At 44.5% G+C, this 14,292-nt stretch overlaps 1 protein-coding gene across 5 annotated transcripts; it reads right to left on the minus strand.

The window, feature by feature from the left end:
• Positions 1–10: 10 nt before the first annotated feature.
• On the minus strand, positions 11–9,494 carry LOC311106987 (uncharacterized protein). 5 transcript variants are annotated; one of them, XM_084149408.1, is made up of 10 exons: positions 9,410–9,494; positions 8,549–8,663; positions 8,042–8,232; positions 5,381–5,467; positions 5,102–5,295; positions 3,382–4,954; positions 3,083–3,148; positions 1,613–1,745; positions 1,069–1,170; positions 11–132 (listed from the first exon to the last, which is right to left on the minus strand). In XM_084149408.1, the coding sequence occupies exons 6-10, from the start codon at positions 3,924–3,926 to the stop codon at positions 88–90; spliced, it is 891 nt and encodes a 296-aa protein (XP_084005534.1). In that variant the 5' UTR covers positions 3,927–4,954; positions 5,102–5,295; positions 5,381–5,467; positions 8,042–8,232; positions 8,549–8,663; positions 9,410–9,494; the 3' UTR covers positions 11–87. The 5 variants fall into 5 exon arrangements, with proteins under 5 accessions (XP_084005534.1, XP_084005533.1, XP_084005537.1 ...); XM_084149407.1 differs by having other exon boundaries at positions 11–135; XM_084149410.1 differs by lacking the exons at positions 11–132; positions 1,069–1,170 and adding an exon at positions 2,846–2,964 and having other exon boundaries at positions 1,659–1,745.
• Positions 9,495–14,292: the final 4,798 nt, after the last annotated feature.

The following is a 14,292-nucleotide window of genomic DNA, read 5'->3' on the forward strand; positions in this document are numbered from 1 at the left end:
CACAATGTGCTCGAGCCCCGCCTCTCGGTGACCATCCCCCGGTAGGCAGAGGTTGGTCCCAGCACAGATTCTGTGCCCCAGGCGGCTTCACCAACAACAAGCGGGCCTGTGGTAGAGGACACCGTTCCTGACCTGCTACCAGAAAAAATGAAGGGAGAGAAGAGTTCCAAAAGGCACCTCAGCGTTTAACTACGAAGGTGTTACAAAGTAACCCTGACATTCAGTCTATGACAATTGTCCTCTGGCCTGGCATTTTGCTTAAGACAGTCATTTGTTCTTGAGGCCTGTCATCTTGACATTGAGCTTTGAGCAGTCCAGCTTCACAAACACTTTCTTGAATGCCTTGAACGTGTACTCCGGCTTTTGGGGGTGGCTGAGATTCAGAGCATACAGTGAGGGGAAAAAGTATTTGATCCCCTGCTGACTTTGTACGTTTGCCCACTGACAAAGACATGATCAGTCTATAATTGTAATGGTAGGTTTATTTGAACAGTGAGAGACAGAATAACAACAAAACAATCCAGAAAAACGCATGTCAAAAATGTTATAAATTCATTTGCATTTTAATGAGGGAAATAAGTATCTTATCCCTGACATCCTTGGAGAGGTCTTTGGTCTTGGCCACGGCGGAGAGTATGGAATCTGATTGATTGATTGCTTCTGTGGACCGGTATCTTTTATACAGGTAACACGCTGAGATTAGGAGCATTCCCTTTATGAGTGTGCTCCTAATCTCAGCTCGTTACCTGTATAAAAGACACCTGGGAGCCAGACATCTTTCTGATTGAGAGGGGGTCAAATACTTATTTCCCTCATTAAAATGCTAATCAATTTATAACATTTTGGACATGCGTTTTTTTCTGGAAGTTTTTGCTGTTATTCTGTCTTTCACTGTTCAAATAAACCTACCATTCAAATTATAGACTGATCATTTCTTTGTCAGTGGGCAAACGTACAGAATCAGCAGGGGATCAAATACTGTTTTCCCCTCACTGTATGTCATGCCAAGAAGAATGGCAGAAGCCTTTGCAAAACTCAGACCGGTGATCACTTAAGGATGACGCCTACCTCCTCTGGACCATCACTCGCCACGGCACCCTCCTCGTTGATCGCATAGATTTGCTTTACATGTTGCGCAAGGTCTTGCAGGAAATGACCCCCCTCAGCTTCCTGTAGAATAAATAACACACAAATACAGACATTCTGTCAATGTGGGGAACACATTTTATTCCACCTGGATTACGACATGCCCTTATTTGTTATCAGATTGCAGTGAACATTCTCTCCCTCTCTCACACACTCACACACGTGATCGAATATCCATGGATGAAAATGCTTTATTGCCCCCACACGGTAGTCTTTAATGAGGCCACCTCCAGTAAAGCTGAACAATAATTCCTCACTGAACTCACATCATGACCCTGATATAGAATAAAATCACTGATCTCATTGGATTCAATCTGTGCATGTGAAATCTATGAAATCACAGACCCAAGTATCCTATATTAGCAAAAGGTGTACAATAGCACAGTGGGGCCCGTGGCTTAAATTGCAGCACCGAACATCAGCCAGCTAAATACAAAACAGTGCATTTTTCCTGAGGATACTTTACCATCCAGCATGACCCGCAATCTGTCTGAAAATACTCCTGCCTTGGAATGGAATAAGGACAGCAGCTTAGGGGTGTCCTGCATAAACCTTGCCTCAAGATGCTTTGCGGTGAGCCTGTGGAATTGTTCATTGATCTGAAAGACAAATACTGAAATATCATCAAGCAAGGCTAATAACAAAGAGGTTTGTCATAGTGAAGACATCATTTGGCATTTTCTTTTTTTGCCTGCCGACTCACCTGAGAGGCTTCTAAACAGAGCAGGCTATCTGTCTCAACACGGTTGATACGCTACTAGCTAGTTCGCGCTAATACAGACAAACCTAAATTAGCTAACGTTAGCTTAGCTTAGAAAGTAACCTAGCTAGCTACCTACTAGCTAAAAGGTAGTATGACACAAATAAGGGGACGCGGAAACGTAGCGTGGGACGCCGTATTCTCGGCATATTCAACAGCGTTTAAATAATGCATTACCTTCAACAATGTTATCTTGTGATCAAGCCATCAATGTTAGGTGATTTTTGGTGATGTCAAAATGTTAGCAATTAGCAAGTTTGAAATTTCAGTGAAAATACTATTTTCAGCTTTTTGATGAGCGGTTTTGAGAAAAAAAACCTCACGTATTATCGCCATTCGGGCCCCAGTTGTTGGCCACCTTACTATTCAGTTCCATTACAAGATATATCCGTTCAATTTTGTTCAAGAGACACACGGCCCGCGTACCGGAAGTGTTTGACTAGTTGGCTAGGCTTCCGGTAAAAAATAATGAATTTCCTGTCCAGTTTTCATTGCGTGGCCCGGTGCGCCCTCTTGAGGACGATTAAAAAATGGTCCATCAGCTACAATGTCTCATCATTTGTCTTATAGATTCATCTTATGTTTTGAGAAAGTAGATAACAGTTTAAATCTAAAATATGAGTATTAATAATTTACATCAAATAAACCTTTATTTTCAGTGATGTGCATTGACATAAACAATGAAAACACTTGGAGTTTGTTGCAGAGATGCACTTGGAAAGTAAAGGAAGAACTACACAAGAGTGGTTCCATATATATATATATATATATATATATATATATATATATATATATAGCATTTTAGACTTATTTTTTTGTACAAATAAATAATTTCTTATGAACACAAACAATTAAATCTCGACCTCCATCCTTATATTGTCACAAAAATCACAATAATATTCCAGCTCCACCGCTACCTCTTGATCCCACTGCACACACCTGCAGTGGAACCAGTGCTGGCAGAAGTCACAGCACAACCATGGCACCTCGGATCTACACTCCTGAGAGGAGCTTGCAGGCGGATCACGCTCCCCGCAGCGAGCACAGCAGGTGGTCTTCTTTTATACCAAATAATAGATGGATTAATATGGTTTTACAAAATGTAGAAGTTCTTCAGCAACAATAGTAATTGATACAACTGAGAGAGAGAGAGAGAGAAAAAAACAGATGAAGTACCTGAGAGCGGTGCCATGGGTGGCGTGACCGACGTGACCGGTGGAGCTTTTCTCTTCCTTTTCTGTGCTGCAGTTTGAGAAAAAGTACTGTTAGACAGAGCATGTTTCATGAAAACCCTTTTCCACTTTTTTACACCAACACCTCTGGAGGAAGCCGCAGAGGTTTTGGAGGAGGTGGAGATGACTTGAGGGCTGGTGCTATGCACTGTAGATATGTAAAGAGATATTCTGTTGTTTACATTGCTGTTGTATAAAACAGATAACAAACAGTCATTTTTATGTAATTTAACACGCGTTTACCTGTGGAGGTGGCGGTATTCAAATTGCAGGGGGCCAGGGACACCAGATGAGGCCGCTACGGTGGTGTGACCAGGGGAGTCTGAGGAGGCAGTTGGTCCAGAGGAGGCCGTGTTGGTGGTGACAGACAGGGTGGGTGGTGTGCATCGCGGTGGCGGTGGACAAAACCGCCGACGATGGCTTGGAGGAGCCGGTGTTTGTAACGGTGGGGTTGAGGGGCCGACGACGGTGTGGCCGGGAGAGTAGGCACGTGGCCTTCTGCAGCTGGGGACTCCGGCGGCTCCTACAGGTGTTGCACACCGGGAGGCACTGGCAGTGGTGATACAGCTGTCAGGAGTGGTTCCGGCAGGGGGTCCCGCAGAGGCGATGGCGCCAATGGTCTCATCCACGGCAGGCCTCTCCTGTGCCCTCTGTGTTCTGAGGGCTGCCCGACGCTCTTTCTCCTCTGTCTCGGCCCTCTCCTTCTCACCCCTCTCCTGCCACCGGCGCGTGTATTCCTCCCCGGTGAGGCACGTGGCGACCACAGCGACTCTTCTGTATCGGTCCATCCGATACTTCAGGACAGTAAGGATGTGCGCCAGGTCCTTCGCTATCAGCCCACCCTCTATTAGGGGGTGCTCTTCAGGCACTGACAGATGGCACAGTGCTGCTGGTTCCAGGAGAGACGGTGGTGGGACACAGTAGGGACAGAGACAACATTAAACGGGACCCTTCAATGGCTGAAGGGTCAAAAAGGGAAGAGGCCACACTTATTAAACCCTTCCACCACATAGCGCATGTCCTTGCATCGCTGGTACGAGTAGCGGAATACTCTGGCAAATTCTGATTTGTTTACCATGTAGGAGTGGTCAAAATGGCTAAGGTCTCCAGCTACCTTGGAGAACTCAGCCTTTAAAGGGCCAAAGTATGCCACGTCCAGCGGCTGCAGGACACGGGTGCAGTGTGGTGGAAGACAAAGAAGTAGAACCCCTTCCCTTAGTGCCGCCGCGAGCACCTCCGGGTCCATGTGGCTATTGTGCCCATCGAAGAGGAGAAGGAGAGGGCGCTCCTTCACTGCATGCTTAATGAAGTGCAGAAACCACTTCCTGAACATGGTCCCCGTCAATGTAGCCACCGCTAGCCAAGGCTTGGGGGGGGGGCATCCAAGTGTGTAGTGGCCACCGGGGAAACACTTGGGGTAGATGATAAAGGGGGAGGGGGGAGGATTGGGGGGGGGACATCCTCCCCAGCTGCGTTGACGCAGGCCAGCACTGTGATGTGCTCCTTGGTCCCAGGAGCCTGCTGGTACACGTGTTTTGCGGGCCGGGGAGCAAGCACTTTGTGCCTGCTCTGGTCGCTACGAAACCCAGACTCATCGCAGTTATAGATTTGTCTGGGTTTCTCCCTCAACCCACTCTCCTTCAAGTGCTTCTCATAAGAAGCGAAGAAGGTGTCCATCGTCAGACGCGTGCCACACTCAGCACTCCCCCTGTCCTGGGTGTCCGGCCTCCTCACGCGCAGGTTCTCGTGGCTCCTCCTGAACATTTCCCACCACCGCTTCCCCAGTGGTGGGATTGTTTCCCCTGGGTGCCGAAACCTACAATAGAATAGAATACATATAAGTGTCCATCCAGGATGAAAATGTTTGTTTTGGCATCACCATACACATCCACATTTACATCACACACATTGAGAACAGTCAGTCCACCAGTCTACATACATAAATACAGAGAACACCAAATACCTGCATATTTTGTCGGCGTATTTCATCAGCCTCTGTCTGGTGAAGGGGATCCCACGGCCGACGCAGTAGATACAGTACTGCACCAGAGAATTTTCATCCTCTGGTGCAAGCAACGTGGGCGGTCCACTGCGACAACCACGGGTCACCAGGCCGCTCAGCCTGTCCGCCAGGGTCTGCCGAGGTACACCACGCACCTTGGTAGATAAGAAAACCAAAATGTTACTAGCAGATAAACATCACATACACACGGTAATTCTCCTAATAACAAAATAAGCCAACCTTGGCAGCCTGGGGGATAGCCATCCCTGCCCAGCAGTCCTCCATGGCACGGAACACGTCCACTGCTTCCTCTTGACTTTCTCCACGCTGTGGTGTTAATACATGTACCTAAATAACTTGGCATACTATACACATTTTGGAAAGATATCTGAATATGTATACACATTTACATTTCACAGCCAAGGCATTGAAAGGTGATGAACGTTTACACAATAACTAAAAGTGTACCCAAGTTTTTTGTGTGATGTTATCTGTAATGACAATTAGTGTCCCAATGAGTTTAATATTGATGGATACATTGTACAATTTGACTAAATACTACCTCGATGTAGCTGTTGTAAGACGAAACATACCCAACAGTGATAGGTGTCAAACAGTTCACGGGTCAAAGTTCCAAATACATTTTTGCAGATTGTGCAAAACGCCTCCGTCTGATACGATAAAGCTTGACCACATTCTGCTGTTTTCGTGATATGTATTATCTAACGCTTTAAATGTTTTCCCTTTTTGCTGTCTTAGCACTTCTATCAACATTTAGCAACTAAGCTAGTAACATTAGAAAATCCGTTAGCTATTTTTCAGAGGTAAACAGATGGATATTACATGATGTGTGGTCTGTCGCGCAGTCGAATTTTAGAATACGCAGCGTGTTCCACTAAATGTGTACATATAACTTATTTGAAAACGCTCAAAACCTGCCTTCACTTTCTCAAATTGCACTGAAAATGGGTGGTCAGCTAGCTAGAAGGGTGTCGTTAGAAGCAAAACGTACCGTTGAATTTAAACGTTGACCTCGCAGCGATTTAGTCATCCTACCGCTAGAGAGTGTCAGAGGTTTGGGGAAAATTAGCTACAAGTTAGCTAGCTAGTCTAGGCTAGGCTACGTTAGCTAGTAACACATGACCAAACGAGAGCTCGCTAACCATCGGTCACATACGACCCAACAAATGTGCAGACAAAACATGTCATCCAAAAAACTGTCATTCAGAGGCCCAAACTTTACAGTGGAGCACGGAGGCCATCTTGTGGTTAAATGTGGGTACTGCACCTCATGGTGATTCCCTTTCAGCATTTGCTCTTTAGGCCAGCGTTTCCCAAATGCGGTCCTGGGGTCCCCAAGGGGTGCGCGTTTTGCGTTTTGCCCTAGCACTCCACAACTGATTCTAATACTCCAGCTTGATGATGATGAGTTTATTATTTGAATCAGCTGTGTAGTGCTAGGGCAAAAACTCCCAAAACGTGGCCCGAGTTTGGGAAACCCTGCTTTAGGCTAATACTAGCCTATTAGGATGACTTGGTTCGATCGCTTTAATGGCAACTGCTGAACTCTTACTGCTGAATTACTTGTCCCAGGTCACCATTATGAATCCAATAGCAAAACAAATGTTTCAAAATTGCTCAATAGTGAAAAAAGGCCAGGAAACGATGGGTTCTCAGCAATATTTCACCAACAACCAATCACTATTCACGCATAGACATTAGGATCATCAACAAATATTCCTAAGTCATACTACAAAAGGGTTGTAACGAAATGGATTTGTCTGTTCAATGCAAGTTCAACGTCAAAGAAAAAGTGCATCACCACAACAAACGTGTCTTTAGATACACTGTAAAAAATGACTTTGTGGAATGTACTCAAGCTATTACAGTCAACAAGAGCACACGTCATATTGTTGAGTAGATCTTTTTGCTTGTTTTTATGAGTAGATAAGCTTGAGTAAGTTGAGTTGATGTGGTCCAATACATTGAGTAAAGATGATAGAGACGTAAAAATGATTATATTACGTTGATTCGACTCAAATAGACATTGTGTTATTTTACCTGAATGATTCATCCTATTATGTATTTAGACCAACTTACTTTGGATTCACTCAATCACATCCCTTAAGAGAAAAGGTATCCGGACACCGGGAATCCATTTATTTAAACATCAACGGTTTGCAAAACATCTGTTATTATGAGTTGACAAATTACTGAATTGCTATCAACACTGCAGGTAAATCCTGATTGCTGCAGGTAGGCAACACCGTAGAAATAGGAACTACAACACTAACAACAAGTGACATTTACTCCTGATGTACTGACTGACCTGTTGCAACCTCTACAACCACTGTGCTTATTATTTGACCCTGCTGGACATCTATGAACGTTTGAACATCTTGGAGAAAAATGTGCCCTTAATGGCCACGTATACTGTTATAATCTCCACCCGGCACAGGCAGAAGGGCACTGGGCACCCCTCAGAGCCTGGTTGTTATCTAGGTTTGTGCCTTTCTAAGGAGTTTTTCCTAGCCACCGCGTTTCTACATCTGCATCGCTTGCCGTTTGGGGTTTTAGGCCGGGTTTCTGTATAGCACTTTGTGACATCTGTTGATGTAAAAAGGGCTTTATAGATCCACTTAATTGATTGATGGTAGAATTGTCAAAATACCAGTGGTAAAAGGTGTGTGACCTTGATGAAACCTCAAAATGATACAACGGATTCCAAAAAGGAAATTTCAAACCGCAACTGTACGGGAACAAAATGGACATTACATTTCACAATGACATCCTTCATTAAAAACACCTCTTTTGTATCTTTCGTATACAAAAACGCAATGGAAAATACAGTGGCAGTGACCCTTTAAAACACACCTTGCAGAATAAACGTGTCTTCCTTACCCTCTAACTTCTTTAGCCTAGATGACCGCCACGGGCCCATCGGGGACGGGGTCCCAGACCGCAATGTGCTCGAGTCCCGCCTCTCGGTGACCATCCCCCGGTAGGCAGAGATTGGTCCCAGCACAGATTCTGTGGGCCAGGCGGCTTCACCAACAACAAGCGGGCCTGTGGTAGAGGACACCGTTCCTGACCTGCTACCAGAGAAAATGAAGGGAGAGAAGAGTTCCAAAAGGCACCTCAGCGTTTAACTACGAAGGTGTTACAAAGTAACCCTGACATTCAGTCTATGACAATTGTCCTCTGGCCTGTCATTCTGCTTAAGACAGTCATTTGTTCTTGAGGCCTGTCATCTTGACTGTGTGCTTTGAGCAGTCCAGCTCCACAAACACTTTCTGGAATGTCTTGAACGTGTACTCCGCCTTTTAGGGGTGGCTGAGATTCAGAGCATATGTCACGCCAAGAAGAATTGCAGAAGCCTTTGCAAAACTCCGACCGGTGATCACTTACGGATGACGCCTACCTCCTCTGGACCATCACTCGCCACGGCACCCTCCTCGTTGATCGCATACATTTCCTTTACATGTTGCGCAAGGTCTCGCAGGAAATGACCCCCCTCAGCTTCCTGTAAAATAAATAACACAAAAATACAGACATTCTGTCAATGTGGGGGACACAGTTTATTCCACCTGGATTACGACATGCCCTTATTCGTTATCAGATTGCAGTGAACATTCTCTCCCTCTCTCACACACACACACACACACACACACACACACACACACACACACACACACACACGTGATGGAATATTCATGGCTGAAAATGGTTTATTGGCCCCACATAGTAGTCTTTAATGAGGCCACCTCCAGTAAAGCTGAACAATATTTCCTCACTGAACTCACATCATGACCCTGATATAGAATAAAATCATTGATCTCATAGGATTCAATCTGTGCATGTGAAATCTATGAAATCACCGATCCAAGTATCCTATATTAGCAAAAGGTTGATCACTTCCTGTCTTTTGCCGTGCAAATGTCTAGCTAGCTAGCTAGTCTAGGCTACGTTAGCTAGTAACACATGGCCAAACGAGAGCTCGCTAACCATCGGTCACATACGACCCAACAAATGCGCAGACAAAACATGTAATCAAAAAACTGTCATTAAAATAATGTGCATTTGTCCAGCATAGATTTGACTTGCAAAAGCGGCTGATTTTTGCGCATCATTTCCTGTATTTATGTTAAATTATTTGGAATACATTCACAACACTAAATCATGTTCACACGCACAAACAAATAATTTACTTCAAGATTTAAAGTTTAAGAGAGTGAGTACTCAATTGGACGACATTTCATTGTTACATACCTAGTCTCGTCTCAGCTCAATTTATTATCAGACTTCTTGAGGTAGTGAAGTTTTTGTATTTCGCAGCAATAGTATCTCTTCTTCTGTCACTAACTTCGGGGTGCAGCGCATATGGTTCAGTGGCGCTCATCAGCGCCATCTACCGTCGGGGAGTTTGAAAAAGGAACGAACGAGTCTCTGATCTTGTCAACATCAGCATTTTGCTCTACTTACCGTGAAGTAAAATCATAATAGTCATCATCATAATAGTAGTACATTACAGTATATATTTGAGTAAAATAGTACAATTTAAAGGGAGTATGTCAGGGTCAATTACTGACAAATGAGAACACACTAATCCTCAGGGGTCATTTTGGGACAAAACGCACCACTTTGTGAAGGTTTTGTTTTGATTGAAGAGCAAGAAAAGTATTAATTGGTTCCACTTCTTTCCCTTCTAAATGCGTTTGCCTAAGGAAAGCCAGTATGCACATATCTAAATGTTATAAAACATTTTTTATTTTTTTTTGCCACTCAGAACACAGACATTTACCTTAAGGGGAGTTACCCTCATTTTAGACTTCCCAACCATACATTTTCATGACAGTGTTCCTAATCTGTAGTAGGCAAAGCAGTTGAAAATCGGTAGGTTAACACCAAACCGTGAAGTGATTATGAATTCAGAGCAGTCGGATTAGGTCATAGTCAAATACATTTGAACAAATGAACAACAATATCACATGGAAAGTGATGTGAGCATTGCATTGTGGAAAGCAATGACTTTACAAGAACATGTATTGCAATGCGAAGCATGTATTTCTAGATTAAACACTGATTCAGTGTGGTGAACAAGTATCTGTATGATTTGGTGTGCTCTACTTGAACATGTGCTTAGAGTTTTGAAACCACTGCCTATATGATGAGCTGTTGTATTTATTTTTTTACCACATACTTATGAAAATTGCACCGGTTGAGAGATGATGGCTCTCTGAGCCTACGGTAAAGAGTACTTCTGATCCAGCAGGTGGTGCTAAGATCCCTCCCTATATTACTTGAATGATGAGTTGACTTATTCCTTATAGCTCGCTCTCTGCCAATAAGGCGGGCCAGCTGGATGTCCTAGGACACGATGGTCACCCTCTTTGCGTGGATGGCACACAGTTTGGTGTCCTCGAACAGACCGACCAGGTAAGTCTCGCTAGCCTCCTGCAGGGCCATCACGGCGGAGCTCTGGAAGCGCAGGTCGGCGATTTTTCTCCACAGGTGCTGGAAGGGCACAATGCGGACGAGCATCTCAGTGGCCGACGGATCTCTCTGAGACACGGTGCCGGGCCTATAACTGGGAGGCGCTCCTGCGCGCAGACTTGGCGTTGAGCTGCTTCCTGTAGGCTTTGTCAAGGGTGGATTTGCAGTCGGAGTATAGCCTCGAAATGCCCATGTGAAATGTATAAAGACGGCAGTGGCATCTGCTGATTGGACACCATCTCCCCACCACCCCGATTGGCCCATTGCGGAGGACTCCTCTGTCGGTTACTGGAAGGGATGCTTTGCTTCTTTTTTTTAGGACCGCGCGCCCAACACAATACACTGGGCGCCCAAAACAATAGTCCACTAAGCGCGTGCGTACAATAGCACACTGCTGGCCCTTTGCGCGCAATAATAGTCGTCAAAGTCAAGAGTGAAATCTTGTGTTATATTTTAATGCTAGCCTGTTATGGCAAACGAGGCCAATGGTACACTGCCTGCACACAACTACACACTGCGCGCCGGCAAAAGCACACTGTGCGCGCGCAACAGCACACTGACGGCCCTTTATGCGGAATATTAGTCTCCAAAGTCCAGAGTGAAATCTTGTGTTCTAATCTAATGCTTGCCTGCTATGGCAAACGAGGCCTAGTAGGTGTTATTGTTCATTCATGGCCTCATATGGGAACATGATATAGTGCCATGTATGTAAGTAATAGTCGACATAATTGTGTATACACCCACTCAATTGGTTGGCTCTTAAAATAGCCTTTGGAGGTTGAGTTGTCAAGTTGAAGCCGCAGTAGCGAATTTACTTGGCTTTGACGGTCTTCTTGGCGAGTAGGTAATGGGGGCTTCTTGTATGCACGGGCAATGTCTCCGGCCAACTCCAGGATCTCAGCAGTCAGGCACTCGAGCACGGCAGCCAGGTAGACTGGTGCGACAGCGCCCAAACGCTCGGCATAGTTGCCTTTGCGCATCAGCCTGGGCATCTCGTAATCCATCTTGATTTAAATGTTCATGTAAAATTTGTTCCCAACATTGAAAAATGTCTGTGTTTGTGTGTAATTTTTTTTCCCAGCAAGATGAAGGGGGTGATGTCCTGCAGGACCTAGCACAACATGTAAGGAAAATCGTTGTGTACTAACCTGGGATATTTACGTTAAGGATTATGTTTACCAATCGATGACAGTATTGACTCAATACGGGGTTTGCTTTCCGCTATCCGTCGCCGTTTAAATGTCTGACATATAACCGTGCTCGAAAAAACCACAGGTAGCATAATGTATTTCAGCAGATTTCGTGCGTTTCTGTGTGAAAAGACACGAATTTATGTGCTACTTAATTCGTGCGAAAAGACAGCAATTTAACACACAACAACCATAAACGGATAGCCTATTTTTCTTTATTTTCTTTATTATGGCTAATTAAACGTTATGAATATACAGAAATGTTGTCTTTATTTAATAATGTTTCAAACATTGTAGTTGTATGCCTATGTACTGTTTGAGATTTTCTGAACATCATTTGTGAGAAAATACACACATTTACGTGCAACTTAATTCGTGGGAAAAATTGTTTTATTAATGCTAACGCTGTTTTCTATGCTTGATTTCGATTAATACTTTGGGATACTGGTGCACTTTTGGTCAGAAAGCCCCCTTTTCCGTGTAGGCAACAGTACACGATTTTCTTCATAATGCATTTCATATTTCGTAGAGTCTAAATTACACAATTTTCTTCATTATTCATTTAATACATGTTAAAGAGGTTAATGTAAAAATAATGAAATATGTCGGCTTTCACTTATGGCACTTCCAAGGCCTTTCTATTGTGGTTATGTCAATCATATTATATACTTAGGCTATTGTAACGCGTTCAACCAGTTAGCAAGTCAGAAATGTCCGTTTCTTGGTACCGACTAGCACTTGAATGCTGTATTATGCCAACTTCACATTCTCGTGGAAAATGGGAAGTTGTAACTCCCACATGATTGTTTTCAATTGGTTTTGAAGTCGGAACAATTCTTAAACCAATAAGATTGGCAACAACATTTTCACTATTTCTCACTTGTAATTCCTACTTGGAGGGTCATTCAAGTGAAACTTCCCAGTCGGAACTAGGTATTTCCGATAACTCTGATAGCACCCTGAACACGACATTAATATGTGTGATCGACAACAGTAGGGTCTGGGTCCCGGCGTGTCCAGTCCCCATACCCATTCCATAGGAGTGAGTGTCAGTAGTCTACTATATGTCCGTGCTATGTGAAGTAAGTATGGTGATTATTATTAAGGTTCTGGTCGTCTGAGATACCAACAAGTAAGGCTATACAACATACAATATCAATAAATATATATTTTCTCCTATTAGTGTATTTGAGTTTGTTCTGTCGTTTCTGGATGATTTAATTGAAATTGCAACCAACTTTCTATGGCTTGTTTTAGATATAGTGATATTTGAGAGATTATTTCATTTCAAATAACTGAAAGTGAGTGGTTGTAATTTGAATAAAGGGGGGAAATGCCATTACTGAACATGTGGTGATTAGAACAAAAGATTTCACTCTTGACTTTGGCTAATATTATCGCGCGGCAGTGTCCTAATGCCTGCGCGCAGTGGACTATTGGCATTGTTTGCCATAGCAGGCTGGCATTAGATTAGAACATAAGATTTCACTCTTGACTTCAGCGACTATTATTGCGCATAAAGGGCCGGCAGTGTACTTTTGCGCGCACATTGTGCTTTTGCCTGCGCGCAGTGTGCAGTTGCATCCGCGCAGTGTACTATTGGCCTCGTTTGCCATAGCAGGCTAGCATTAAATTATAACACAAGATTTCACTCTTGACTTCAGCGACTATTATTGCGCATAAAGGTCCGGCAGTGTACTTTTGCGCACACATTGTGCTTTTGCCTGCGCGCAGTGTGCAGTTGCATCCGCGCAGTGTACTATTGGCCTCGTTTGCCATAGCAGGCTAGCATTAAATTATAACACAATATTTCACTCTTGACTTTGGCGACAATTATTGCGTGTAAAGGCCGGCAGTGATCTATTGTTTTGGGCGCGCAGTGTATTATTGCGGGCGCACGCAAAGTGTATTGTTTTTTGGCGTACAGTGTGTTTTATGGGCGCGCAGTGTATTGTTTTGGGTGCGCAGTGTACTGTTTTGGGTGCGCGGTTAAAAAAAAAGAGAAGCAAAACCTTTTCCGATAGCCGACAGAGGAGGCCTCCGTAACGGGCCAATCGGGGTGGTGGGGAGATGGTGTCCAATCAGCAGATGCCACTGCCGGCTTTATACATTTCACATGGGCATTTCGAGGCTATACTCCGACTGTCTAAGAAGGAAGCTAGCGCCATGGCCAGAACCAAGCAAACCGCTCGCAAATCCACCCGTGGCAAAGCCTACAGGATGCAGCTCGCCGCCAAGGCTGCGCGCAGGAGAGCCTCCCCGTTACAGGCCCGGCACCGTGTCTCAGAGAGATCCGTCGTTACCAAAGCTCCACTGAGCTGCTCATCCGCAATGTGCCCTTCCAGCGCCTGGGGAGAAACATCGCCCTGTTCTTCAAGACCGACCTGCGCTTCCAGAGCTCCGCCGTGATGGCCCTGCAGGAGGCCAGCGAGGCTTACCTGGTCGGTCTGTTTGAGGACACCAAACTGT

The sequence above is a fragment of the Coregonus lavaretus genome (assembly GCF_964263955.1).
Source record: "Coregonus lavaretus genome assembly, chromosome: 31".
In the NCBI taxonomy this organism is placed as follows: Eukaryota; Metazoa; Chordata; class Actinopteri; order Salmoniformes; family Salmonidae; genus Coregonus; species Coregonus lavaretus.